Source organism: Haliaeetus albicilla, chromosome 19, assembly GCF_947461875.1.
Source record: "Haliaeetus albicilla chromosome 19, bHalAlb1.1, whole genome shotgun sequence".
In the NCBI taxonomy this organism is placed as follows: Eukaryota; Metazoa; Chordata; class Aves; order Accipitriformes; family Accipitridae; genus Haliaeetus; species Haliaeetus albicilla.
The window spans coordinates 7,808,786-7,836,321 of record NC_091501.1 but is presented as its reverse complement, the minus strand read 5'-3'; the positions used below and the strand labels follow the sequence as shown (position 1 = coordinate 7,836,321).

Sequence of the window (27,536 nt, the reverse complement as noted above, 5' to 3'; positions counted from 1 at the left end):
TAAAAAGTTTCCATTTGCTACAGAAGTGTCAGCTTAACTCACTCCAGCTTCTTCACTCTGTGCACACTAACAGTTGCCAGTGTGCAAAATATGCTTGAGGAGAACCCTGCTACAAGTAATACTGGCCTGTATGATTTGAACCTTGGCATGACACCCATGGAAAAAAAAAATAATTTTTTTTTTATTTTTTCTTCCAAATACTACCCAGTGTTCCAAGCAAATTAAACCTCTGGTGTAACGGAGTCAATACAGAAGGGAAGAAAGAGGTGCCTACAACTGGTCCTCTGGTCCTCTTTCAGTTTTACTTCTAGAGCTACCTTTGCTACTTGCGGTGGCATACATCTCTGGAGAACCTCTCATTTGGAGGAAAAGTTGACTCTGAGACTTTTTTCCTTTCCCTTCTTTCTTCTTGCCTCTCCATGGGTATTCAGAGTATCACCCAAACACAACCATCTGCTTCTACACCCACAGAACCCTTCCTGGTACGGGTGCACAACAGGCTGTACAACACCTCTACTGCACTCCAGCACTTGCTAGAAAAAAAGGGAGGAGCAGTCAGCCTGAGTAGTAGTGACTGAGCTCAGCTCACCTCCAGCTCCCCACTGCTGAGACTGCCACAGCACCACCAGCATCCCATGTTGTGCCCTGTCACCCCCCAGAACATTGTGTGTTCCAGAATTACACTGCAAAACTGATATATCAGCCGAAGCTTTATTTATCAGATTGCATGTTATGCTTTCAGCATCACATTCTGTAAGTTTACTGCAATTCATTACCATCTTGAAGTCTTGACATTTTTTGGTACAGAAGTGATTGTTTTTAAACCACTAAAACTTTGTATCAGTCTCCCCTAAATCCCAGACAATGGAGATGAGCACAAGCAGTATTGTATCCTCTTGGTCAGAGCAGGTTTTGTCATTTACTCCAACAGAAGGTGAATGGAGCCAAAGGAAAGGGAATTAGATTCCATGCTACATGATTAGACTCCATAATGTCATTCTTTTACAGCACATAGCCAGAAGTTTATAAGCACAGTAAGTAACAATGTGATCTTCCAGCCCCATCTCTGCCCTAATTCAGTTCATAAATCTTGCCTAAATTAACTCCTGCTTTTTAAATTTTCCAACACACTAGGTTGCTCTATGGTTAATTATTCCTCATTGTTACAAACCTTAAACATAACTCCTAGTCTAATGTTTTTAAGCTTCAATTTCCACTTACTGAAAATCTTCCCTATCTGGTCCAAGGGCCCTTCCACTACAGAATTTGTATTTTCCACAACACAGAAATCAAGTCACACCTCCACTGTTTCTAGAACATGTTAACTAGGCTGCTTTTTGACATCTTCACCTGGAAACATCCTTTCCAAAGCCTCATGGGGATATTCTCTGAACTATCCCCAATTAATCAATATCCTCCCTGAATGGTTGACACTAGTAGCTACCACACAACAGCCACATACACAGGTAAGAAAACTTCCCAGCTTCCATTCATGTGTCTAAATATTATCCCCAGCCACACCACTGCACAAGTGAGCTCTTCTTCAACAGCCTACCAAACTCTTTCTCATCCTGATTCATTCCCCCCTTGCCCCAAATCACTGTTTTTGAGAAGTTTTTGCCATGATATCAATACAGCTTCACTGTTTATCTCTAGACAAATCAGCTTGGCCTCTATGTGCCATTTGTGTAAAAAAACAAATGTAGCTTCCTACAAAAATTTTATTCAACTTACTAGTGAACAAAGCCCAGTACACTGCTAGTATCTGTTCTATGGCATCTTTAAACAAATGGGTTTAATTAGCTTTTTAATCTAAAGCTAATAGCTAATCACAGACACCTTTGTGGAATACACTTTTAACAACTCAGCTCCCATGGGGTGCATTACTCCCAATTCCCAACAACATCCCTGCAATCCAGAAAGTCACTTCACATCTCTTTCACACTGCCAGACAAAGCAACATCTCCGACACATTTAATGCACCCTAAACCAACAACATCCTTCATGTTTGCCAAGTAGTATCCTACATTTATCATGCATTGGTTTGGTATATTGTGTGATAATTTATAATAGTTCACGACAGAACTGCAATAATGCTGTTTAAATGACAAATGACTGTACAGAACACTGCCCATAAGATGCTACCCAAGGATTAATCTAGAAGAAAAATACATATGTAGTAGCTGGTGGAGCTGCAATAGCAGGTCCTTCCATAGTCATAAAACAAGAGGTTTTTACTCTGAATATTAAATAGTTGGTTCATAAAGCTGGTCTAAAACAACTTTAATAGAAGTGTAAAAGTTGTTATAATCTAAAAACTGAATGCTCCTCTCCCCACAGCTGAAGAAGGAAAAGAAAAATAAGTTCTCAATAATGTTTTTCAGTATCATCTAGTTTTAGTAAATGAAAAGTGTTTGTGGTATCTTTCATTAAACACATTAACACTTGTTTCTCATGGCAAATATGAAATTGGATACTGCCAGAGACCTGCACAGGACTCCTTCCCTCCCCTCACCACCATTCTGTTCTACCAATTTTTGTTACTGGGGAATAAAAATCACTTAAAAAGGATTTAAAGGGAAAAAAACAACCCTTATTCCTTTGTTATTAGGGACCTAAAATACCCCAAACCATGACTAAATATGCTTACCATTTTTTACCCTACTGTAACGCCAAGATTCAAGCATGGTCCACTTAATTTCTAGTATGTTAAGCCAATCAACAAAAAGTCTCATTTCCCCTGCTCTCTCTCCCCTCTTATCCAGTTCAGTTCCAGGTTTACAAAACCAGAGCATTTTAGCAACACTCCCCTCCCTCTCTTCATCAAGAAGCATTTCATTTCTAAGAAACAACATACAACAGATATAATCATCAAGAAAATCAAGTTCACTGGAAGACACTAGTCCTTTGCGGAGAAGACAGTTTCCAAAGGCTTTAAGTTGGCTAAAATAGCAAAAATTATTTCATTTTAAGCATTTCTAAGGTAAATTACATTATGATGAGATTAACACTCCAAGCAATCTGCAGTATACATGAAGTGATATAAACAGACTTTTGCATTTAACCAAGCAAAAGGTTATGCCCTCAAGACATTAAGCCTCTAAAAAGCAGTCACTGGTTATCAAATGCCAGTAATATGCCAACATCTGGTCTCGTGGGTGCCATAAGGTGATGTTCTTGACACAAGAACGATGTTTCTCTACCTGAAAAATCAGCACCTGTATATTTCACTCGAGTTTGGCCTATGAAGAAGAAACCCCTACATCTTAAAGGACAAGCCATTGATACCATTTTTCTATCAAACATTGGGGAAATCTGAAAGCATCATTAGTTTCATGCCTGCTCCATAGAACTCAGTGACTGATGAAAAGCACTTTACCACATCAAGCTTGCGCCACAGTTTCCTTTTACAGAAGAGTAGTAAACCTGTATGCAATCCTTAAATCTTCCTCAGATGCAAGTCATATACCAATATTCCTACAACAAAGATATGGGACCATGCAGCGGATTAAAAAGAAAAAAAAAAATGAAGCTATGAAAATCTGAATGCTCAATACAGTAACACTTCACAGCAAATACTCACGTTGGTGTTTCCTGTAGAGGAGGTTCCAATAAAAGCCATCTAAAACATCCATCTAAAAACCAAAAAACCTATTTAATAAGAAAATCTAATGAAACCTGGCATTTCCAACACTTGTAGTTTTCTTTAAAATGTCAGCAAGTTGAGATTTGTATGGTGCTCTTGAGCCTCCTGGGTTGGATTTTTTTTTTCCTCCTTCCTCTGCAAGGGATTAGGAAACTGAGAACTGGTCAGTTCTGAAACTGGTTTACATAAACCAGCCCTAATTAGAGCCCAAGTCTGCTACAGTCAGCATCATGAGAGAACTTCTCATTTCTGAGTATCTCAAAGGCCATTATACTGCTAGACAGGACAGATAGAAAGATACACCTATTATTGATCTTCAAATAATTACAGAACAGAACCCATGCAAATTATCACTGTCAATGAAGTGAAATATGACTAAGATTATATGTTGAAATACTTCTGGAAAATTTTCCTGCATTAGTTCTTAGTGTCAGTGCAAAATTTTAGTATTGAAGCTAACTACGCAAAACAGCAAAAGGTCTAAAGCTTTTACACCATTATGTAGGGATATATCAGGAAGTCTGTTTTTCAATTAAAGCCTATTCTGGCGAAAAAGTCATCCTCCATTTTAAGTACCACTGAGAATTGCAACACGGATTTTTTTTTTTAATTCAGTCCCAGAGATGCTTTAGAATTTTTAATGCTTCACATCCATGTGATACTTAATTCATAATTAAAGAAACCACAAAGGTGTCACTTCCGGCTCCATACAAGATTGGAAAAACACAGTCTCTCTAAAGTGACCTACAATATGCACAGCCTCAAATGATGCACTTCTATTAGTTTCTCCCCGATGAGGCTTCCTCTCCCCAAGACACTGTTCCACCATTAAGCCAACAGACAAAGAAAAAAACGACCCGAGTTCAGTATCATTTGGCTTTAAAAAGACCACCAAGACAAAAATAACAATGTACCCACTTACTCCATAATAAGAAACATGCTGGCTTATATTTTTCTCTAAAATACTTCAGTATCCTTTTCTGCTCCCAACCCTCCACAGTACCACAACATTCAGGAAGATGCCTGCATTTTCTACGGTAAAACACGTTAGTTTGCCTCTGCCCAATTTCCCTCAGAAGGGGCTGAGAATGGACATGCCACCATGCTGCTTGTCAACATCCCTGCTGCCCCTCCTGCTCTGGAAGGCAACACAGCAGGCCCTACACCATGAATTTAACTCTTCTGCTCACGGGAAAGATGCCCTCAGTGGCAGCCACCAGCAAGTTCACACTCATAAAAGTTTGCAAAAGTCTGCTGGAATTGATGAGCGCACTCTCTACAAAATATTTTGTCTCCAGTGCTGACACACAGTGTTTCCAAACCCTGTCTCTCCCATGGTGATGTTGAATCGGGCAAGAAAACAAACATTTCCACTACCTACTTAATGCTGAAGCCCACCAATTGGAATCTTGCTCTCTTGGATGATGCAGAAAACATCTAAAGCAGCAACTCTTCAGTAGGCTGACAGCATTCATAGATACTTTATAACCTGGTTTCAGTCAGGTGCTTGACATTTACCATTTCATATTGGGTCACCCAAATTTTAACTCCCCAAATTTTCTTGTTTTTCACACGGTCCTGAACAGCCTAGCTTGCCAAGTTAAGACCTCTGAGACCTCTAAACATGTATTTGCATTCACCTCAGAAAGCCCAGGGATGCATTCGCTGCCCTATAGACAAGCACGGCTTGTTAGACTGGAATGAATTCATAGTAAGGGCCTGATTTGCACACACAGTAACACAGGTGGTTTTCTATTTGATATAGTGTAGAGAAATAAGAGAGCGAAAAATGCAATAGCAACACCGGTTTAGCCAGTACCCCAACTAGTCCTCCGGGACTGCAAAGCACAAAGCAGGCGCAGCGGCTGTCGTGCAGGGAAGCAGGCAGATGGAGGGAAGCCTAACGTGTTGGCAAAGCTTGGGGCTTGCGAGGCTACGCGGGGAGAGCGTACGCAGAAACAGCGTGAAGAACGGAACTGAAGTGCTCACATGGGGACTGAACAGTAAATCACTTTGATGGTGGGGCAAGTGTTGAAGCCAGTCCTAAACCAGAAGGCATCAACCGTAAAGAAGGATGTAGGGACCTACTAAAATGCATTAGCAAGAACAATAGTTCTCCAAACCTGTCAGTTATAAAAGTGGAAATTCTTTATCTAGACAAATTATGGAGCTTAAACTCTCTATATGAAGTATAATATGACTGAAGACCAAGGAGACATCTTAATTCTATCATTCATATGAATATTTGCTTAAAGAAAAGATTTTACTATGTACTCTGAGTTGAACTACTTAAAAATACAAAGATCCACTTTCCTTTCAGAAGATAAAACTTCCAGAAAGAGCAACAGTCATATAAAAACTACTAGTGAGTCCAAATGAGAAAGGAGTTGCTGTTAAAATGAAGGTTTCTCAATAGCAGGGGCTATTTAAGATCAAGCAAGTTCTAACCCAGTTGCTCCTTAACAAATTAATTTCAGAGTAAAATAGAGCTGTGGTGCCATTCTGTCAGTGGCAGCTGTGTTTTGAAAGGTTCTTGCCACTCCCTTACATCCCCAGATACTCATTTCTGCACTCCAGAGGTGCCAATACAATTGTTTGCATGACTGTGCTCCAAGTTCGGGTTTCAAGACCTATCCCATTTAAAGGAGAAAACACAAACCAAAACAGTAAATATATCCCAATAAAGTACTCTTTTAAAAATATAGCCTATACAACAACCATCCAAAAAGCTGAAGTCACAAGCTAGGAGAGAAGTAACAGAAACATCTTAAATTGGATTTCCCCTTCATGGAATAACACAGAGCCACAGCTTCCTAAGAGGGAAAATCATTCATGTCTGGCAAGAAACCGCACTCCTGCTTTCTTCCTCCTCCCCTTTTTCCAAGGCTTCCCTTCCCCAACAAGAAAAAACCCCACCCATGCCTAACGAGTTCTACTCTCCTCCTTAAGAGCTTGGAAGAAGTATACAGAGTGCAAAACCAACAAAAGCTGGAATCACATCTTTTTTTTTTTCTGGTTTTCAGTAGGAGGTAAGATGGAACTCCCTGCAACTTTCACTCCAAACAGAAATGTAGCAAAGAGGGTAGAATATATGGGGGAAAGTAAGAGGAGCATTGGGGAAAGCACAGAACAGAACATTGATACCTTTGTTAAAAAAAAAAAATCGCCTAAAAGGATTTTCTTCCAAGAGGGGAAAAAAAAGAGGAAGGAAAGGATTTGAAGTTTACTATGTTGGATAAAAGAAACCATGTTACCATGTTTTTGAAGTGAATCTCTTGGTCTTGTGTCTCTGTTTGATTAGGTATATATGACAACTGAACATTCCAGACAAACAACATAAAACATTGATATGAAAAAAGGCTGAGCTCAGAAGACTAGCTTTGACTCTGTTATTGTTGTGTCTTCCAATTCAATATACATAACACCTGCTGTAATGTGTAAAAACAGAGGAAAATCTGGTGGGTTTACTTGTTTAAAATAGAAATTGATTGCTTCCTCAACAGCCCACTTACCAAAGCATGATTTTTATTTAGAAATGTGCCATTTTCCATAAACACCAGAGATTGCTCTGAGGAGGTCTGCAAGACTTTTTGGATGGAAAACAGGCTATTGATACGACTGTCACAGACTACATCATCCCAACGCATGCTACCCTAACTCAATTACACAGCCGCTGAACAATTTCTGCACGCACACAAGTGTCTAATAAAAAAAAGTATTACACCTACCATGTTCTTTTCAACTTCTCGAATACAAAAAAAATCCTGCACATTGAGAAAAAACAAACCTGTTCCCCCAAAAGACTATGAACAGCAGTTTAATTATGAGACATACAAGACATCTATTGTTAATAACATATCCCATTGGCTTTGATTTACTTGTCTTGGATATTCTTTCATGAAAGCAAATCAGCAAAATACCAAAACATTCTTTTTCAATAAATAGCTTTCAAACAAAACTCCCATTTCAATATTTTCTTCCTAGCTTGAGATAACAGAGCTGCAATTTAAAAGCTCTAAATTCTTTAGACTGCAGGCACAGGATTTAATTCTTGACTCGACTTAACAGTTTTACCTACAACATATTTGAAGGAGCAAGGAATCCAGTCCCAGAAGTTAAAAAGGATGCAGTAATGTTATTTCTCTTACACTGCAGCAACAATTCAGGAAGCATCAACAAGCTTACGACCTTATAAAGTTTCCAGGCAAGATGAACTGTACAAAAGATAGCACAATAAAAACACTGTAGGTTATAAAGATAGCTAGTCTAACAAGAGCTTTCATCATTTGGGTTCCCCATCTCTTAAGCTTCCCGTAGCAACCTGTTCTACTTCTTTCCTGCTGACAGACTATGTTCATGCTCCTTTACATTACAATAAAAAAAAAAAAAACACTTAAAGGCATTGTAGAATTAACAGAGTAAACCTGTATTAGATTACTGTATGATGTAGCTCCTAAGGTGAGCACAACAGAAACAGAACTTGAGGAAGAGGTCCCAGTTAAACTTTGGGAGAGTTCATACAGCCAAACCTGCACAGATAGTCTTCAACCCTTTATGCATTCTTCAATCATGAAAATAAACAATCTCATTTAAAGTTTTCCCCTCATCTCCAAAGGGTGGGGAAAAAAAATAACCCAAAACAAACAAAACCAAACAAACCAAAAAACCCACCCAAACAACAATAACAAAAACACCAAACCAACGAAACCAAAACACACACATACTAACACATTATGAGCACAAACCAGTACTACATGCCTGAGCTTATATGCATGTTCCACATAAACACCTGCTGTTTTGGGTGGTTGCTTTGACTGCCTATGACAAACTATATTTAACATGCACCTGTGCTTTTCACCTGTCCTCCTCCAAATAATTCAATCCACAAAGATTGATCCTAAACATTCAGAAAAATTCCAATAGCTATCATTTTAATTAATTCATTACTTTCATTCTACTGGTAAAATTGCCATTTTTTTTTTTTTCCAACTCTCTCAAAACTAAAAGCAACAAATCTCAAAATACATCCTCATAAAACCCAAGTCCACAAATTCATTAGAAATCTAACTTCTGAAATATGAGAAATGTAAGGAGGATCTTTAAGTATTCACTCAAATCAAAATACTTGTCTTCATAAACCATATTATCTGTTGCACCTGCATTTGGAAGATTTAAAAATTATATATTTTTCTGCTTTTAAAAATATCTAGAAACCTATTTAACAACATATTTACAGGAAACAAGTTTTAGATATGACCTCCAGGGTTGATACTATTTAGGAATGAGGGAAAGTACTGCAGAGTATTTTGGAAGTATCTTACCTAAATGACATGAATGTTTGTACTGAATACATGTTACAACATAAAAGTTGCATTCTGTTCTTCAAGGGTGTATTTTCTTTCCCAATATAAAAGAATACAACCATGCTAAACTGTCAGTGCAATCTCACACGTCAGTAGCATGTTTTAATGATGGGTTTGGCTCATTCAAGAAATACATAAAAACAACTAATTTGACTGTTGGTTTAGTAAATCTGAAAGAACCTCTAAGATTTCTAGAACTATCTTCACCTGACCTCAGTGCTTAACAAACTTCACACACAGTAAATAGCAGCAGTAAATGCTAAAGAATCATAAGGATTAATACTGCAGTACAGAAATTATGTTCGGTTTTGTTTCTAAGTTTCTAATGCTCCCAGGATTTTAAGAAGATTATACTTTCAAGTGACACTACTTGGAATCCAGACAATTTAAAAAGCAGCAAAATGGATTTACATTCATTTCACATTCCTCAGCTATCCTAATCCTTCTGACAATTTTTACAGTTTTAAGAACCTGCCTGCAGTAGAAGCAGCAAAGTAACTACTCAGAGAAGAAAAAGTAAACAGACTAACAATTTATTTTGTCAAAACTTCCTTGCTTGTACTAATACTGGATAAAATATTTCTTGACAAAACCTTGATTACTATGTTGATGAGCATTTATGTAATTTTTTTTAACCAAGTTACTATAAAAAGCACATGCACTCTGGAAAGACAAAGGAAAAACTTTTTTTTTTTTTTCCTTCTTTCAGAGTGGAACAAATTACATCTTCTAAAAGTTGAATGTCAATGGCTGGAAGCCCAAATCTGTTTCATCTTTCAGCGTAAGGACAGGAAGTCAGGTCACTGTCAGCTTCTAATTGAAAACATCGTCAAACCAGACTTCTGCTCTAGATCAGGATTTTGTTCTGTGACATGCAATTTCTATCCCAATATATCACACAAGTTAGTCCCAATTCAGCACCAACTCCAGGTTTAAATACAGACATCCACTGGAGAAGTTACTTAATCAGAATCCAGTGTAGCTGATAAACAACTGTCTTCCTCCTACTCAAAAAGTAACATGGTATTAGCCCAGAGGGGTCTGCTATATAAATGCTTGGAGCTTTGTCTCCAAATAATGCTGAACTGAATCATCGTGGCTTTGTGGTTGAGCAGTGCTCACTGCAACCTGCATACATGAGGTGGAATTTATTTACAATAGAATTACAGGCCATAGGAAAAGGTGAGACAGGCTCGACATCTAATCAAGTTCACACCCAACTAGAAGAAGAATAAACAGTCCTTGCACCATGCTGCAGTATCAAACAATTGCCTTTAAATGAGGAGAGAACTTTCACTTACAGAGTATCCACAAACTAGTTCCATACACTATTGGCTGGAGAGCAAACAAAAGGAGACCCTTCCTCTCATGTAAGAAATGATATCAGTTTGATCTTCTTACTCAGTATGAAAACACTCAATAGGAAATTCAGTCCAAAATGGTGTGAATTAAGAAAAAAAATGAGCTGAAAACTGTAAGTGTATCAATACTACTTCAGAAAAAACATCTATACCTGTATTGTCTACCTGTACTATGTGACCATTTATTTTCAGGTGCATTTACGGTTCTCAAATATATCTTACCAGGCACACAAGAGTTTTCTACTAAAACTGAGCCAAGCTACCCCTTTAGAAAATGCCCTATGCAAGTGCCTGGGTTTCTTCTGCGTAGCTCGAGGGCAAGCTCTAAAGAGAGGATGCTCAAGTCAAATACACAGTGGAGCCATGAAAACCTCCAACTTACCAGTATCAAGCAGCCCTCTTCTTACCACAGCACTTCTCAGCCTTCCACCATCAATACCCTAAGTCCATATGCCCAGTTTCACCCATTCCTACAGTAGCCCTAGCTCCTAGCGTGCTGTTCCTTATTTCAGTATCCTCCTGATCAAAGTCCCCATGCTCCCTCTCCCGCTCACCCTGCCATACCAACCAATTTCAGATAAAGGGTACAAATACAGCTCCCCGCTGTCTTAACTGTCCGGAAAAGCTTTGTCAGGACACACTCTGTGCAGAGCTGGGAAGCACTGCACACACCTGAGTGGCGGCCAGCAAGCACACAGCTCTGGCCAGGACATCCGCGCTGCCCTCCCAGCGGGTACCAGTCCGGCCAGGAAACTCGGCCACTTCCCAGTCACCAGGTGGGGCACCCGCTGGTGCTCAGCTGCTGAAGGACAGAAGCTTTGCATTCTCCCTTCAACCGAGACCCCAGCCATGTGCTGCAGTACATACAACACAGGCAACTGAAAGATTTGGTCTACTGCTAGGTATTTGCTCAGTCTCCTGATTATCTTGCATCGCCTAGGAACTCTTCCTTCCACCATCCCTCCCTTCGCTAAGGGCAAAGGTAAATCCTAAATTCTGTGCCAAGATGAACAAGTTCCCAGCCTGCCCAACTATATACTTTTCATACAAATATCAATAAAGTGTTTTGAGCACTAATACTGCCTCTCTTTCCATCCCACCTATTAGATATACAAATGCTAATAATTCAGTTGATGAATAAAGGTAAGAGATGCAGAATCACATCCACACCGTTTACTCATACCTGTCCTCTCAGTGATAATCTATGCAGTACTGTAAAATGCTTAAGAAACTGAACTTGCACAGAGACTAACAAAAAATTAGTGTGTTCCTCCTGCCCACTATTACTAAGGATAAAGTCACTATAGCAAGGATTACAAAGTATTATTTGAAACCTTACAAAACTGTTAAGCCTAAAATCAATCATTCAGAAGTTAGGAAGTATCATTACTAAGGCTACCTATGAAATCCTAATTTAGCTTTTCTCTGCATAAACATTATGACACATTATTTAACAATACAACCACAAATTGTTTCTTCACTTGAACAGCACACCAAAGTTTTCAGTAATGAACAGGTATTGGCCCCAATGTTGCAGCCTGCACATAAATTACATTATTTGTAGAATCTCACAAAAACAGAATTGCAAAATATTTCAGGTCATCCATTCCATCCTTTTATACTGCTGTGGAATCACTGTTGCAATCCACTTCTGTTAGATCATTATACAAGCTGTTCTTACAACTCCAGTGACAGATTACATTATTGCCCCAAACCATGTATTTCAGGGTTTTATTATCCCCACTGTTAGATCACCAGTTAGAAAACCTGTCTTGTTCACTGCAATTCAAGTATTTTACTTCTCTTACTCAACATCAACAACTGTTTATTACACTTCTCTTTGTATTTATCTTTTGTATGTTTGAATGAAGTCCTGTCCACCTGTTTTTCTGTTCTAGACTAGGCAACCCCAATATTTCTGTGATCTAACCCTCTCCAGTAGCCTGTCTCTTCCTTGAAGGACAAGGTCCCAAACTAGACACAGCATTCTAGCTGGAGCTCTTCTGCCACGGAAGAGAACGAACAAGTTATTACAGAGGATATGCCAAAGACCATAACCCACGTGTTCACGAGATCCAGCACCACTGTGATCCTGTTGAATCACATTCTGTTTGTGATCCACGATAAACACCAGATCCCTTCATACAGCACTGTTGCATTGCCTATTCCCCATCCTACAGCTGTGCAGGTTTTCAGCCCCATCAGTATGATACTATTATGCACATGCCTTACTGAAAAGCATCTGGATTTTCAGGCCCTTTTTCTATATTTCCAGCATTCCTCCCTCCTCCTCCCCTTACTCGCTGGTGAAGTTTAGCATCTTACTTCTATTTCAAACCACAAGCCCAGACACACTATCTTGACTAGATGGCTAAAGCCAATTCAAAAATATACACAGGGAATTAATTCATAGAAGAGAAGCCTCTCTGTATCAGAGAGAAGAATGGAAGAGGACTAAAAGGATTAGAAAACAGTTTGTGTGTGAAGAAAGAGCAGGTAGGGGATGTAGGCTGAAACTGCTAAAACTGAAAGTGAGCAACAAACATCAGCAAACATAAATATTAGTACATATTATGAAGATTTGATTTTTTAAAAAATCAAACAAAATCCTACTACACTTTGATACAGCATAGTACATCTTCCCATCTACAAAGCTAGTTAACTCTCACTAAAAAAGTCTTAATAGGGTAAATGCATACTGTTACACCACCATTTGTTACTTTCTATTTCCTTACAAATAGTTTATTTCTTACACTTCTTTTCCTGTGGATTCAAGTTTGGTAGACTGGTTTATCATCCGCTGGATCTTTATGATTCTAAAGACAAGAGTCTTTGGTTTTCTGATTAATTTTTCTTTTGTGCTCACTGCTATTGCATCTGAACACTTCATACTATTTTGAAAATCAAACAAGAAATTACATCTAAGAAATTACATTTTACAACTAGTGAAACTAAGAAACAAGGTCAAATTCTGAGTGCCTAATTTGAAACATTAATGAGTATTTAGAATTACAGACACAACATCTATTCAAGAACAGCTCCCCTTGACTTTTGGCTGAGTGCTTACAGCTGCATTTCTGCAACACAGATCCCAGAGGCCTCATGTCCAGTAAATGAGGAACACACAGCTAGTGACCACCTGTGGGAAGCTTGGTTTAAGCAACTTGCTCACATCACTGAAACTCCGCAAGAGCAACACAATTCAGTTGTCTAGGACAGCATTTAATTACATTAACAGCGAAACCTTTACTCAAACTTCCCTTTCCCTCGTCTCATTGGGTTGACCCTGGCTGGAAGCCAGGTGCCCACCAAAGCCGCTCTATCACTCCCCCTTCCTCAACTGGACAGGGGAGAGAAAAATAGAATGAAAGGCTCATGGGTCAAGGTAAGGACAGGGAGAGATCAATCGCCAATTACTGTCACAGGCAAAACAGATTCAACTTGGGGAAAACTAACTTAATTTATTACCAATCAATTAAGAGTAGGATAATGAGAACTCACCAATTCCCAAAACACCTTCCCCCCACTCCTCCCTTCTTTCCAGGCTTAACTTTACTCCTGATTTTCTCTACCTCCTCCCCCCACAGCAGCACAGGGGGATGGGGAATGGCGGTTACGGTCAGTTCGTCACACGTTGTCTCTGCTGCTCCTTCCTCCTCAGGGGGAGGACTCCTCACTCGTCCCCTGCTCCAGTGTGGGGTCCCTCCCATGCGAGACAGTCCTCCATGAACTTCTCCAACGTGAGTCCTTCCCACTGGCTACAGTTCACAAACTGCTCCAGTGTGGGTCCCTTCCACGGGCTGCAGTCCTTCAGGCACAGACTGCTCCAGCGTGGGTCCCCCACGGGGTCACAAGTCCCGCCAGAAAACCTGCTCCAGCGTGGGGTCCTCTCTCCACAGGGCCACAGGTCCTGCCAGGAGCCTGCTCCAGCACGGGCTTCCCACGGGGTCACAACCTCCTTCAGTCATCCCCCTGCTCCGGCATGGGGTCCTCCCCAGGCTGCAGGTGGAGATCTGCTCCACCGTGGACCTCCCTGGTCTGCAGGGGGACAGCCTGCCTCACCATGGTCTTCACCACGGGCTGCAGGGGAATCTCTGCTCCAGGTCCTGGAGCACCTCCTCCCCCTCCTTCTTCTCCGACCTTGATGTCTGCAGGGCTGTTTCTCTTACATGTTCTCACTCACCTCTCTGGCTGCAGTTTCTGTACTGCAGCAACTTTTTTTTCCTTTCTTAAATCTGTTATCACAGAGGCACTACCACTGCTGCTGATGGCCTTGGCCAGCGGTGGGTCCATCTTGGAGCCGGCTGGCATTGGCTCTGTCGGACACAGGGGAAGTTTCTAGCAGCTTCTCACAGAAGCCACCCCTGTAGCCCCCCCACTACCAAAACCTTGCCATGCAAACCCAATACACTCAATCATTTCACACCTTTGAACATCTGCTACAAAAGGAGCAAGAGTCCCATAGATAACTTCTGCATTTGCTATCCAACACCCATTTCTCCCCACAGCAGGATCAGTTTTGTACACTGAATGCAATGAGGGTCCTTTCTGCGTGTGGGTATGTGTATGTACAGATATTTACATGCAGGTGCCTATATAGCTACAAATACAACCTACATGGATATACACTTTGTGATCGTGTGAGTATAGCTGTACCATAAGCACAGAAGTAGTTTAAAACTGTACAGGTTACTATAACATCAATATTTCCAACTTGTTGATTTCCACCTTTGCAGTCTTCACATGCCACCACAATTTCTGTGGAGGAGATTTTCTAGTTTTTAAAACAAACTCTGAAATATACTTCTGTCACAAGGCTGAAACATGCACATTCACGAAATGTTCAAGGAGTAGCAGCAGATTATCATACTCCTGGCTGAGAGGAGAAAAGGGCCAATACTCTGAAGCCCTGGGTTCTGTGCCAAATTCTGGAGAAAGTGTCCCAGAGCAGTGGGCATACACCTCCCTGTTCCTAAATTCCAAGCTTGATGCTTTCAGCCACATCTCTTCCAGTCTTGGCTCAGTCCCTTATCTTCCCTACTTCTGATTCTTCCTTTCAACACTATTTTCTGGAAGTTTATTTTCCTTTTTTAAACCGAATCCATCTGTGTTTCCCAGTGTGCTTATCCTACTACCAGGCTGCAGTGCTTATTTCTTCTAGGATTAATTTCTGCATTGCAGTTTCCTCATCCACAGACCTATTTCCCCACTCCTGACCTAAAGTCTTGCCTCCTAGTCTTCGTGCCCTGCCAGTTCCAGTTTCTTTCATCTCACAAACCCTCTTGCAATTTGTGTGTCTCTTCCCCTCCTACTCCTACAACTCCCAGGTTTCTGCACACATCTCATCAGCGAGCAGAACAGTGACTGGAGAAGACCCATAGACCCTTCTCTTACTCCTGCTGCCTAACTAAATCCGAGTCCCATGCTTGCTCCTTCTGAAGGCCTTCTCTCCGTCTTCCCTCTTGGGCCTAACACAACCAAGTACCACCACACAACACCACACTACAAGGCAGATGCTCGAGTTCCGCTAAAGACAGTAAAGCAGTCCATTACATAGCACAGACACATTCTTAAACAAAAGGCAGGCAGGTGCCAGGTCTCAGTCCTAAAGCTCAATCCGTTCCTACTTCTGCAGCGGTTTAGACAGACTTTCACAGGGAAGTCCAATATTTCACATATCATTTTGAGCTACAGGAAGCACACTTAGTACATCTGCCCAGGTGGCACATATGTGCCCTGGTCAGTATTAATAGGTAGGTGAGGTTCCATGAGAACAGTCTATATCCATCTCTGTTTTAGCATCCATGTCTGTTTTAGCAGACAAAAAAATGCATCTCTATCACAGCCATGCGTGCCTAAATTTGGTTGTTACAAGCTTTTGAAAAAAACCACTTTCAAAGCAGCAGCAGAGAAAACATCCCCTTCAGAGCAGACACAATCTGCCAAAGTTTAACTGCATGCTCCAAAGCATAAGGGTATTAAAGTTGTTCAGAAAAGAAGCTGGCAGAACTCAAAGCAGAAACCATTGTTTTCCTCTTGCTTCAACATCAGAAGTAGCTGAACTCTTTCAACTGACATTTTGCAAAGAAAAAAAAAGCTTCAGCCCATAGCAAAATGCACAATTTATAAAATTTCAATTGAAATAGTTAAGTTTGTTCTGAACTCCACTGCAAAGCAGTATTGTTTCTTACAAGCATCTTATAACATCTTACAGCTTTAATAAGAGCTAGCACAATCAGCCCAGTCTATCATTTTCCAGTATTTATTCTGTGCATTTTACATGCAATTACATTGATGTAATCAGTGATGTGAGTACTGCTGGTCACTGGCATCTTTTCCCCATCTCATGTGTTAGGAAGAAGACCCCACTAATCCATCGCTCTTCGGAAAGTTTTTCCCTTAGTCTTCCAAGACAGCTGTCTCCAATAACATCAACAGCTGAAAACACAGCACATATAGGGAGTGTCAATCAAATTTGTTATTGAGCTCATGTGTGTTTAGCAACCACTAAAGAAAAGCACAGAAATATGACTTTTAAAGGGATAAAAAAAAAAAGACATCATATCATGCATCTCCAGAGTGCAAAACTGGCCATGCTGACAAGGACTCCGCGAAAATGTCATTCTTGCACATGAGCCAAGAAAGAAATTAAGTCTGCATTGTTCATTTAATGTTACCATTTGACTTAACTTTGGGGTACTACGACAAAATCTAGAATACAACTTGTGCTATTTCCTGATGGCTTTTTACTTATACATAGGTTCCCACGACACACTCTATTTAATAACTCTTATGCAATTAGTGTTATTCATGCTGTATGCCACAACAGGCCAGCCTGGAGACATACTAGTAGTTAAGGACATCATCCATAATGACTCTTACGCAATTAGTGTTATTCATGCTGTACACCACAATGGGCAAGGCTGGAGACTCACTGGTAGTTTAGGACATCAGCCATAAACAGATTTACTTTCAAATGAAGGAAAGACATGTCTCCCACAGCTGAAGCGAGGCTGTATTATTAAGAAGTCTATTCTCCCTCACTTCTCTCCCAAGCAACTCCCCTCCCCACACACACATTCTGAATTGAGAAATAAGAACTGGGTTGTCAGAACCTGCCAATTACCACAATCATCAGCTTCCCAAGACCTCTTGGAAAAGATTTGTGCTGCAGCAAGAATCACTGCTCTTTAATGTGTCCAGTGCATGAAATCTATTACCCAAGGTAGGTCAAAGCTGTTAAACCCTACTTTGTTAAAGGCATGCTATATTTCAACTCCCAGCCCTGCCTGAGAAATCCAAGACCTTGCTTCCCAGAAAACAAACGTCACTCACAAAACAGACACAATTGAACAAAAAGCTGCACTGTCCACTAGCTTGTTTAGCATTCTAACTTCTTGAAAGAACATGCAAACAAAAAACACATTTCCTCTGGCAAGACTACAAGTGTAGCTTGTAGACACGAGGCTGACATAAATAAAGCAAGCACAGCACAGAAAAGCAGTCTTAAAGGGAATCCTCCAACCATATGGGTCTTCTGTGAAAATGAACTGGAAGCAAGCTTGACAAGCTGAACTGGCCACAAGAGACACAATGCCAACTCAAGTGTCTGCAACACACTCATGCAATTAAGTTGAATAAACAATATCCTGCAACTGTCCCATAAGGCAGCTACATCTGATTCCTTGCCTGACCTCCACAACTTCTCTTTGGTCCTTGAGTCTCTGAGGAAACTCACTGCAGACTTTTCTGAGCCTGGCACATAGCTCTCCTCTCTCCCACGAAAACAGCGCAGCAAGACAAGATAAATCCTCCTGATTGTCAGTGCGGGAGCTGCACAGATTGTGCAATGGAACAAAAGCAAAAACACAGCCTGGGCTGAGCAGTAAGACGTTCACAGAGTCTGACCAAAGCCCTAGTTCACAGAGGTGCTCAAATGCATGCCTACCTTTAGCACACTAGCAGCCTATCCACATACTAAGAGTTCAGCATCTGCTTAATTGTGGAAGCTGAAGCCCTGATTCAGCAACATGTGACTTCAGTGGGAGCTGGATCAAGCATTCCAAAACCCAAGTTGATTTACTACTAAATTTTCTTAAGTACTGACATTCACTTCGCTATTTCAGCTGCAAGCAAGTGGCTCTAACAGCCATTCCACTCTTACTGTATGCCTCTTCTGCATAACTCAAAGCTGTAGGAGCTTGTTCTTACTGTTCCTAAACTGGTCAAGGCCAAATGGCACTGAAAAGCAAATGAACTGCACCCAAGAGAGATTTGCAGGGAGTTGTAAATCTGTTAAGCAATTAAGTGAATGTTGTCCAAGCCTACCGCTTGTATGACCAGTACACAGCTCTTCTGTTTCACACCACCCATCATACCATCAAAACACTTCAAGGCTAAAGAAAAGATTAGGATAAAGGCTGTGTCCTAATTTTTTAAACATTATGGGCCCAAGACAGAGAAATCGCACTCCTGTCGTGCTTTTTAATAAAGTATTTCACCTTAACCGAAAAGGAACAAAATATTCTTGTTCTCTGCAACCTGCAGTCTTTAAATCTCTGCAAGCAATGGACCATTTCTGAGATGCCTATGAAAAGCATCCTCTGAAGAGCAAGTTTGCTCTTAGTATGCTAAAGTTCATTGTACATGATTCACAGTGGAAAGAGAAAACATAGAGGACTCACAAATCAAAACAGCTGAAGGCTCCTGCCATAGACAGAGCAGGAAAGCATCGCTTTGGGCGAGATCTGTTGTCTCTAAGTGCTCTCTTCCAGCAGCCCAAACACCGGCTAAGTTACATAATATTTATACTGCTGTTTTTAAGTTATACAAGAATGCACAGCCATCACACAAAAGTTTACAGAAATCCACAGCAATATTTAATTAAGAGCTGCTAAGTATTAGACAGTTAAACAAAAGCCTTCACTGCCTTACTATGAAAATCTAGAAAAAGAAACCCAGCCATTCCATGAACCTCAAAGAGGCAAAAAAACCCAAGCAAATCTCCAGCTTACAAACCTACTGCTTTGCCACTTCCTATTTGTATGCAAAGCCTGTTCTATTTCAGAAGAAGAATCTCTGAAGCTTACTAGAAATTATCAACTTTCGCCTAGGCTGGAAATGGAACATCTCTTGCTGGCTAAAGGGAGCTGGAGCAGAGCATAACTTCCCTGAAAACCTAACCAGTCACCAACAAAACACAAACTACTTCCTGAAGTGGAAATTAAGTATTATTAAAAAGATAAGCATGTTTTATAACACCAAGGCTTCTTAAGCACCCAACAATAATCACCACAATTCTCATGTTTAAATAGTCAACACTAGCTGGTCCACTTCATGAAACAGGTTAATGCAGGTTCTCATCATTTCTACCACTTACCAACAACTTACTGATGTTGATAAAAATACATTACTTTATACCTGTTTTCTACCAAAAAACCCACCCCTGTAGTCACAGCAAAATTGTCCGTTTCTATGAAAAGGTAGTTGCATTTTTTTAAAAGAAGTATTAAAGATAAGCCACAAGGTGCTATGGGAGCAGAACCGAACGAGACATCTTTGTGATTAAACTGTCTGCTTAACTAAAGACTAATTTTGGTGTCTAGAGCCACTAGGGAAAAGAGAGGAAAAAAAGGGGGTCACCGATTCCTAGCTATTTCGAAGCATCTACCGAACACACCACTCCCTGAAGCCCAAACGGTCTCTCCACGCACAAGTCGTGCCCCGGCTGTGCCTGGAAAGTAGCATCGTGCGTCCGGAGGGGCTCCCACGCTTCCTAACTTGAAAGGCGAAGGCGAACCAGGCTGCCCCGCACCCCGCAGGTGCCACCGCCGCCTGACAAGCGGCACCCCCAAACGCCCCGGGCGCTCCGAGAGCCGCAGGCGGGGGAAGAGGGGAGCGGGCACCGGGGGGACCACCGCTCCGGGCGACCACCCCACACACCCGAAACACCGGGTCCCCCGAGAGGTCCGGGACAGGGCTGCCAGCAACACCCCTCCCCACACCGGTTCTCTCCTTCGCTTCCACGCAACGGCTGCAACGCCCGCTCCCCCCCCCGCCCCGGGGGGGGGGGGTCGGGGCTGCCCACGGCGAAGCCCCCCGGCCCCTCGCCGGAGCGGAGGCGGTTTGGCTGCGAACAATGCGCGCCTTTTCTGGCGGAGCTCCCCAGCAGCGCCGCGCGCAGAGGCGGCCCCCGCCCGCCCCGCCGCATTGTTACCGGCGCTGCCGCCCCCCCCCCACCCGCACGCGCCCGCTAACGGACACCGGCGCGCGGGGCCGGCTGCCCCTCAGCAGCGGCGGCCGACACCCCCCCCCCACACACACACACACCCGCCGCCCCCCAGCCCCTCACGGCACGGCCCCGGCCCGGCACACCTGCCGCGGCCCGGCCGGCTCCGCGGGCCCCCTTTGTTCCCTTACCTGAGGCGGGCGAGCCCCGCAGCGCCGGCACGGCGAGCAGCAGCGGCAGCAGGGCTGGCAGCGCCGGTCGCCACCGCGCCGCGGCCGCCGAGGCCACCACGAAGCGTGTCATCCCCTCCATGGCACGGCACGGCACGGCACGCCGCGGCCCGGCGTCAAGTCATCGCGGCGCCCCGCGTCCCGTCTCCCGCCCCCCCCCCCCCCCCGCGGGCTGAAAGGGCTGGGCGGGCTCGGCGGCTCCTCCCGGGCGCATCCACCGCCGGCGGCGGGGCTGGGACGCCCGGGGGCGGGGGGGCCTCCGCAGCCCCCCCCCCTTCCCCACGCCCACCCCGTGTGGAGTATTCACGGGGGCAGCGCCGCGGCGCCAGCCGCCTCCCAGAAGCGGCGGGGCAGCAGCGGGGCAGCGGGGCCCCGCAGGGCCCGCGAGCGGCTCGGCTCGGCCCCCGGGCGGGGAGGCGGCGGGCAAACCCCCCCGCGCTGCGGGGCAGCGGGGGCTCCTCGGCCAGCCGCGGCGCTCGTCCGGGCGGGCGGCTACGGCCCTTCACGTGGGGGGAGAAGGAGCCGGAGGGGGGAGGCGGCAGCAGCCCCGACCCGGCCGCCCCGGCGCTCGCTCGCTCCCTCCCCGCGGGCGACGCGCTAACCCCGGCGGAGGCCGGCCCGCGGCGGCGAAGCGCAAACGGGGCCGCCCGCCACCTGCGCGCGCCCCGCCGTCCGCGTCTGCGCGGGGGCGCGCCCGCCCCGCCCCCTCCGCCGCGCGCGGGCGGAGGCGGTAGCGAGGGGAGGAGCCAAGGCGGCCGGCCGTCCCTTCCCCGCTCCGGCTCCCCCGGGGGAGGTGGGAGGGGCGGGGCGGGGCGGTGTCGGCGAGGCCCCGCCCCCGCCCGTGGCCGGCCGGCCGGGCCCCGCAGCACCCCGTCTCCTGAGCGCTGACCCGTCGCGTGCCGCCGCCTCGCCCCCGCTGCACGCGCAGCCCGGGGCGGGGGGGGGGGGGGGGGGGCAGTGCTGAGGGGCCTCGGGGTCTCCCGGTTACGCGCTCCCTGACCGGGGCGGCCCCGGGGCCCGCTGCCGGTTTGCGTGGGGCATCCCCGTTCGGCCGACTGCGCTCCCCCACGGCGGAGCGAGGCCCGGAGGCTGGCGGTGCCCGGGGACAGGGCCCTCGCTTCCCACCGGCTGCGCGCGGAGGGTCGGGGGCCGAAACGAATGTCCCGCAAGCGGGAGAGGAGAAGGGGCGGCGGGGAGGGCATGGCGACGTGGCGGGACATCCACGCAGCGTCGGTGTCGCTCGAAGGGGGGGGGGTAACGGGCACAGAGAGCCGAGGGACCCCTTCACCACAGCCCGGCTCTCCTCAGGAGCGCGGGCGAGGCCGGCGGCCACCGGCGAGCACCAGCGACAACCGGGAAAAGGTCCCAGAGCCGGGCTCACCTGGTTTCCAGCGGCACACCCGGTAGAACGGGCTAACGGGACATCAGCGGGGTTGCCAACGCCGTTCTCGGGGCCCATCGGTCACGACAGATACACCTCGCTCCCGGGAGCGGAGGGTTCGTTTTGCTGACGTGCAGAAATAAAGCGATACCGGTAAGATTTAGCTGTACGCCACGCAACGCACAGCGCAGGCTGGTGTCACATGGACAGCGAAGGAAAATAATGCACGGCAGATCCTTGGCCATGGAAATAAGCAAAGCTGAAATCGGCCGGACTACATCTGCCGGAGAGGTGGCCCGGTATAGACACGGCGAGTAAGGGGAGGGCGTGAAATCTGAAAAACTTACTGGTTTTAGGTTAGACGTTTTCAGGGCCAAAAAGTCCACGATGACCTGTCTTTGGCAAGGTACCAAAGGCAATCACTATGATGAGTACTTCAGACCTTCCAGCACAAGACCTATACTTTCATTCTAAAAATCCCGGTCAGTACAATATAATTTTCTTTCATTTTGTACAGTGGAGAGATGTTTCACAGAAAAGTTCATGGGTGATTACAACCTATATATTAAAATGAAACTAAAAATCTAAGCTATAACATCCCATGCAAAGATGTTCAACATTGCAAAAAGAAGACCACAGTGGGACAAAAAAACCCAAGTTTTTGAAACATCTAACAAAAACCGAATGCAGAAAAACATAACACCCACCTTTTTTTTTTCCAAATAAAAAAAAAAAATTAGGGCCTGAGGATTGTTTCTGTTATATTAAATTGCTGATAGATGGAAGTATGTCTTTGATACTCCTTTTTCTCTACTAAAAATATTGAGATTTCTGTTTTCCAGAACCCATTAGGAATCAAACAGCTAATTGTTTGGGGGTTTTTTGCTAGTTGCCGGTCCTCTGAAAACAGCTCGGAGCACTCTTTAGCCTTTTTTTATAACTACGTACCCACCATTTGTGGATACGTTCCATGCCAGGTACTTCCTTGCTGCCATCTCTCTCAGTTCCTCTTGTCCTTCCCAACCTCTTTTGCAGATCTGCAGTGCAGGCTAAACAATAGCCACCAAAAGCTTAGAAACCCCCACTTCATTCCAATATACCTTCACTGTAAGCAGCGGTGTGCACCCGTGTTTGGCATTGGAGTGTGCAGTTACATACTCTTCCTGTTGGCAAAATGTGATTTTCCGTTTCTTTTAATAAGCTAGCCCTCAGAAGTACTCAGTAAGTGCATAGGAATCCACCCCTGCTTCAGATTCAGTGGGAGCTTTGGCAGTTAAGACCCTTGAAATACTTAATTTCAAAACATACTTCAGATGCTGACTATCATCTCCTTGGCTGAAAGATACCATATCACATTGTTGTCCTAACAGTGCCTCTAGTTACAGAGCACGTAAGGCTGCCTGTAGTACATTTCACATTGCCTGTAGATAATTTGTTTCACCAAGATTCAAAGGTAAGTTCCCAGACTAAAGCGTGAGACAACTTCTCTCACATTTCTGAGATGTTATCCATAATGAAATCCACCGCAACTGCTAATTCATTCACTGTCTCAGCTAACACAATTTCCTGCTCCAGTTCCTGGAGTTCAGTTCACAAAAATAATCTTCCTATCTTGTGTTTGGGTTTGTGTTCCCCAGTTTCTGTGTCTGTTGAGACCCAACTGGTATTTATGTTATTTCCCCGCTTCCTGGGCTAATTTAAGAACTGTCACATTCGATCGCATAGTCTCTATTCCCTTGCAATTTCACACATTCCACCAGACACCTCCAAATTAAACTCCTGTTGTTAAATAACAACCAGCATTGAAAGAGGAGCTGTGAGGCAGCTACCTGTTATGCTACAGTTCACCCTCTGTTTTGCTCTGCTGTTTCCCAGAAGGTGTGAAGGAATTTCACTAGCCAGGTATGATCCTCTGTCCTGCTTAGCCACCTCTTTCACTGGAGCCGTTCTTCAGGGTGATGCTTTTGCCGTTGTAGCACCCCTTAGTGACTGCATTGACTTTAGTATCTGTACTGTTGTTTAGTTCCTTTAATCCTTTTTGCAGTCCTCTTAGTACATCTTTTTCGTGGAAAGCCTTGTCGTACGTGGCAACCTGATTGACATTTACTTCACCCGTTTGTCTTGATCATAGAATTGTAGAACACTTTGAGTTGGAAGGGACCTTTAAATGTCACCTAGTCCAACTCCCCTGCAGTGAGCAGGGACATCTTCAACTAGATCAGGTTGCTCAGAGCCCCATCCAGCCTGACCTTGAAAGTTTCCAGGGATGGGGCATCGACCACCTCTCTGGGCAACCTGTTCCAGTGTTTCACCACCCTCATTGTAAAAAATTTCTTCTGTATATCTAGTCTAAACCTATACTCCTTTAGTTTAAAACCATTACTTCTTGTCCTATCACAACAGACCCTGCTAAAAATTTTGTCCCCATCTTCCTTGTAGGCTCCCTTTAAGTACTGAAATGCTGCCATAAGGTCTTCCCAGAGGCTTCTCTTCTCCAGCCTGAACAACCCCAACTCTCTCAGCTTGTCTTCAGAGGAAAGGCGTTCCATCCTTCTGATCATTTTTGTGGCAATCCTCTGGACTCGCTCCAACAGGTCCATGTCTTTCCCGTGCTGAGGGGTCCAGAAGTGGTGGGGTCTCACCAGAGCAGAGGAGAGAGGGAGGATGTTGTCGAGGGACCGTGTCAAAGGCCTTACAGAAGTCCAGGTAGATGACATCCATAGCTCTTCCCTTGGCCACTGATGTAGTCACTCCATCATAGAAGGCCACTAGGCTGTGCTTTCCTCACCCCCTTCTCTCTCTCTCTCTCTCTGGTCCTTTTCACCTATTGCAGCTGCACAGATAAAAGGTGCTCCAGAAAAAAAACAGCGAGAACTTCACTCAGATATCCCTTGAAGGATGACATGCTGGGATTTGTGCTGTGCTTTTCCTCTCCCTTTGGAACAGAAAAAAAAAAAACCAAACAAACCACACTTTACATGCTTCTAACAAGTATCTTAAGTCAAGAATGACAGTTATTTATCATAACAATATTTAAAAAAATAAACAAACAAACCAAACAACAAAAAAACCCCAACAACAAAGATCTATGAAAGACTTCAGATTCTACTGAAACAGAAATCTGAAAAAATATGGCAAATTTTGCTAGGACGTTAATACAGGCCGGAAATCCTGGAATCTGTGGCTCTCACAGGCTTCCCTACATTGTCACTTGCAAACTCACAAAGTGAAACTAGCTACAATTTTAACTACATTTTACTCTACAGCTTGTAAATGCATTCATCACAAGAAGTAACTGAGTTGGAAGGTGAGAAATTCTCTTTCCTAAGGTACTCTACTGTGGTCTCCAGTAGTACGGATCAAGATATTAGCTCCCCCTGCTTAAGGGGAGAGTAGAAGTAATCCTTTGTAACAGTGTGGTTCGCAAGGGTTATTTACTTACTGCTGAATGACTTCCCATTGCAGATACACCAGGAAGTTTTCGACATTACTGAGCTTTCCACTACAGTGACGGCTACTCTGATTTATCACTGGGGCAAGACTGAGGATGCAAAAAAATCAAAGGCTGTGCAAAGTATGATTAGATTAATGATGACAGGCCCCACCTGGAAACTGAGAGCTTGTTTTGTGAAGGATGTAAGAGGAAGAAAAAAACCTGCAACATTTTGGGTAGAAACCTCACAAGAGAACACACACAGGGGGACATTTGGAAGCTGCAACCCCAGCAGTGGAAGTGAGCACCCACACTGCAATGACAGAAACAAGAGCGTCCTCAGAAGGTTCTTTGTGGAAGTGCTCATTTCTTCTTGCTGCTCAGGTTTTGCTGGAAGGAAAGGTGTGAAGTTAGACCCTCTTACAAACTGAAAGTACTTTCCAATCATCTTGCTTTTCATATAGTATGTGATAGCCAAATCTGGAGACCTGTTTTTCAAAGCTGCACAGCAGAACGCTGGTTCAGAGATGCTGACATGAATTGGAGACCATCAACATTATTTCCAATAGAACCAGACAACCGCTTGGTAATTTAACTTTCAGTTGTTACTGGTTTGGGACTCAGTGACCAGAGCTGCTGAAGATATTTTTTGCTTTAGTGAACAATATTTACATTTAAAAAAAAAACCAAACCCAGAGGTTTTTTCTCCTGCTCTCTTGCTGTTGCTGAAATATGTGAAGAAACAGATTTTTTTTTTTTTTTTTGGTGAATGTTTCCAATTTGCTGAACTACCCATTGAAAAAATGTTCAAAGGGAGAGGTTCTAGCTTGGCTTTGTGAAGACCTTCAGACAGTTCATTAGGCTATTCCCAATGCTCTCAAGCATCTAGTTTTCTTACCAACACTTGTGTCTAAGGGAGCAGAGTGCTTTTTTTCATCATGGTTTTTCTTTTACTCTTTGGAAGCTGTGGGCTAAGGAAAGTCACACAGTATGCAACTTAAAAAAGACTCAAACCATTTACAGATCAATACAGCCCAGTCTTATTGTGCACTTCCATTCTATTTCTGAACTCTCACATGTTGCCTTTATCCAAACTTGTGCTCTAGGTTACTTCTGTCCTGCCCCTTTTAACTAGCTGATGAAGTAAAGTAGCAACAGCTGCTGGCACCAGAAGAGAAAAGAGCCAACTTCAGAAGGCCAGATCGGTTTTGTTCTAGAAAGTAGAAGGAAGGTACTAGAAAGTATGCTTTCTAGGTTAAAAAGTGAAAGAAAAAACCCAAACTTCATGAGGGCATAGATTTTTGTACTTGTGTAGCTTAAGAAGACAGTCCTGTATGGTCTCATTTTGTAACTGTGCAAAATGCAATATTGGAAACTTGGACCAGGAATGCCCACACAAATACCAGATTATTCCTATGTAAAAAAAAAAGGAAAAAGGCAAGACATGCAAGTAGGCTGTGTTTTCAATTCTGAGCTTCTAAGCTGGAGAAATATACAGAGGTAACTCAGAGAAATAGCCTTTTATAAAAAGAGTAGAGGTGTCTAATAAATTGCTTTCTTCCACATTTTCCACTACAGAGTTCACTGAGACATTAGAAAGACTGGTCAAGTGCATTTCTATTTTGCTGAAAGGCTTATCATCTTTTTGCAAATACCTCAGGCTGTCTGCTTAATCCAGTTCCTGGACTTCTGGCATTGTCTCCAACAAATGTCTCTGATATATAGCTTCCTAAGAATGGTTACTCTGATTGCCTCCTCCGACTCCTTCACTTTCACTACCTGCCAAAACCTTTTACCTCAAATTCCTGTCTCTTCAGTTCTTCTGAGGCAATGTGATAGAATAAGTGGGCTTAGTGTTATTCCTCCAGTGGAGAGGTATGTAGCTCTCTGAACC

General features: G+C 43.8%; 1 protein-coding gene across 5 annotated transcripts in view; it reads right to left on the bottom strand.

Annotated features, from left to right (window-relative positions):
• KIAA1549 (KIAA1549 ortholog) overlaps nucleotides 1–21,459 on the bottom strand; it is a 152,174-nt gene extending 130,715 nt beyond the window's left edge. The window contains exon 1 of one of the 5 annotated variants that reach the window (XM_069807507.1): nucleotides 20,790–21,459. In XM_069807507.1, coding sequence (XP_069663608.1) covers nucleotides 20,790–20,910 — 121 coding nt within the window. In that variant the 5' untranslated portion in view covers nucleotides 20,911–21,459. The remainder of the gene's footprint in view (nucleotides 1–20,789) is intronic. The other 4 variants (XM_069807502.1, XM_069807503.1, XM_069807504.1 and 1 more) reach the window with 4 other exon arrangements.
• Nucleotides 21,460–27,536: the final 6,077 nt, after the last annotated feature.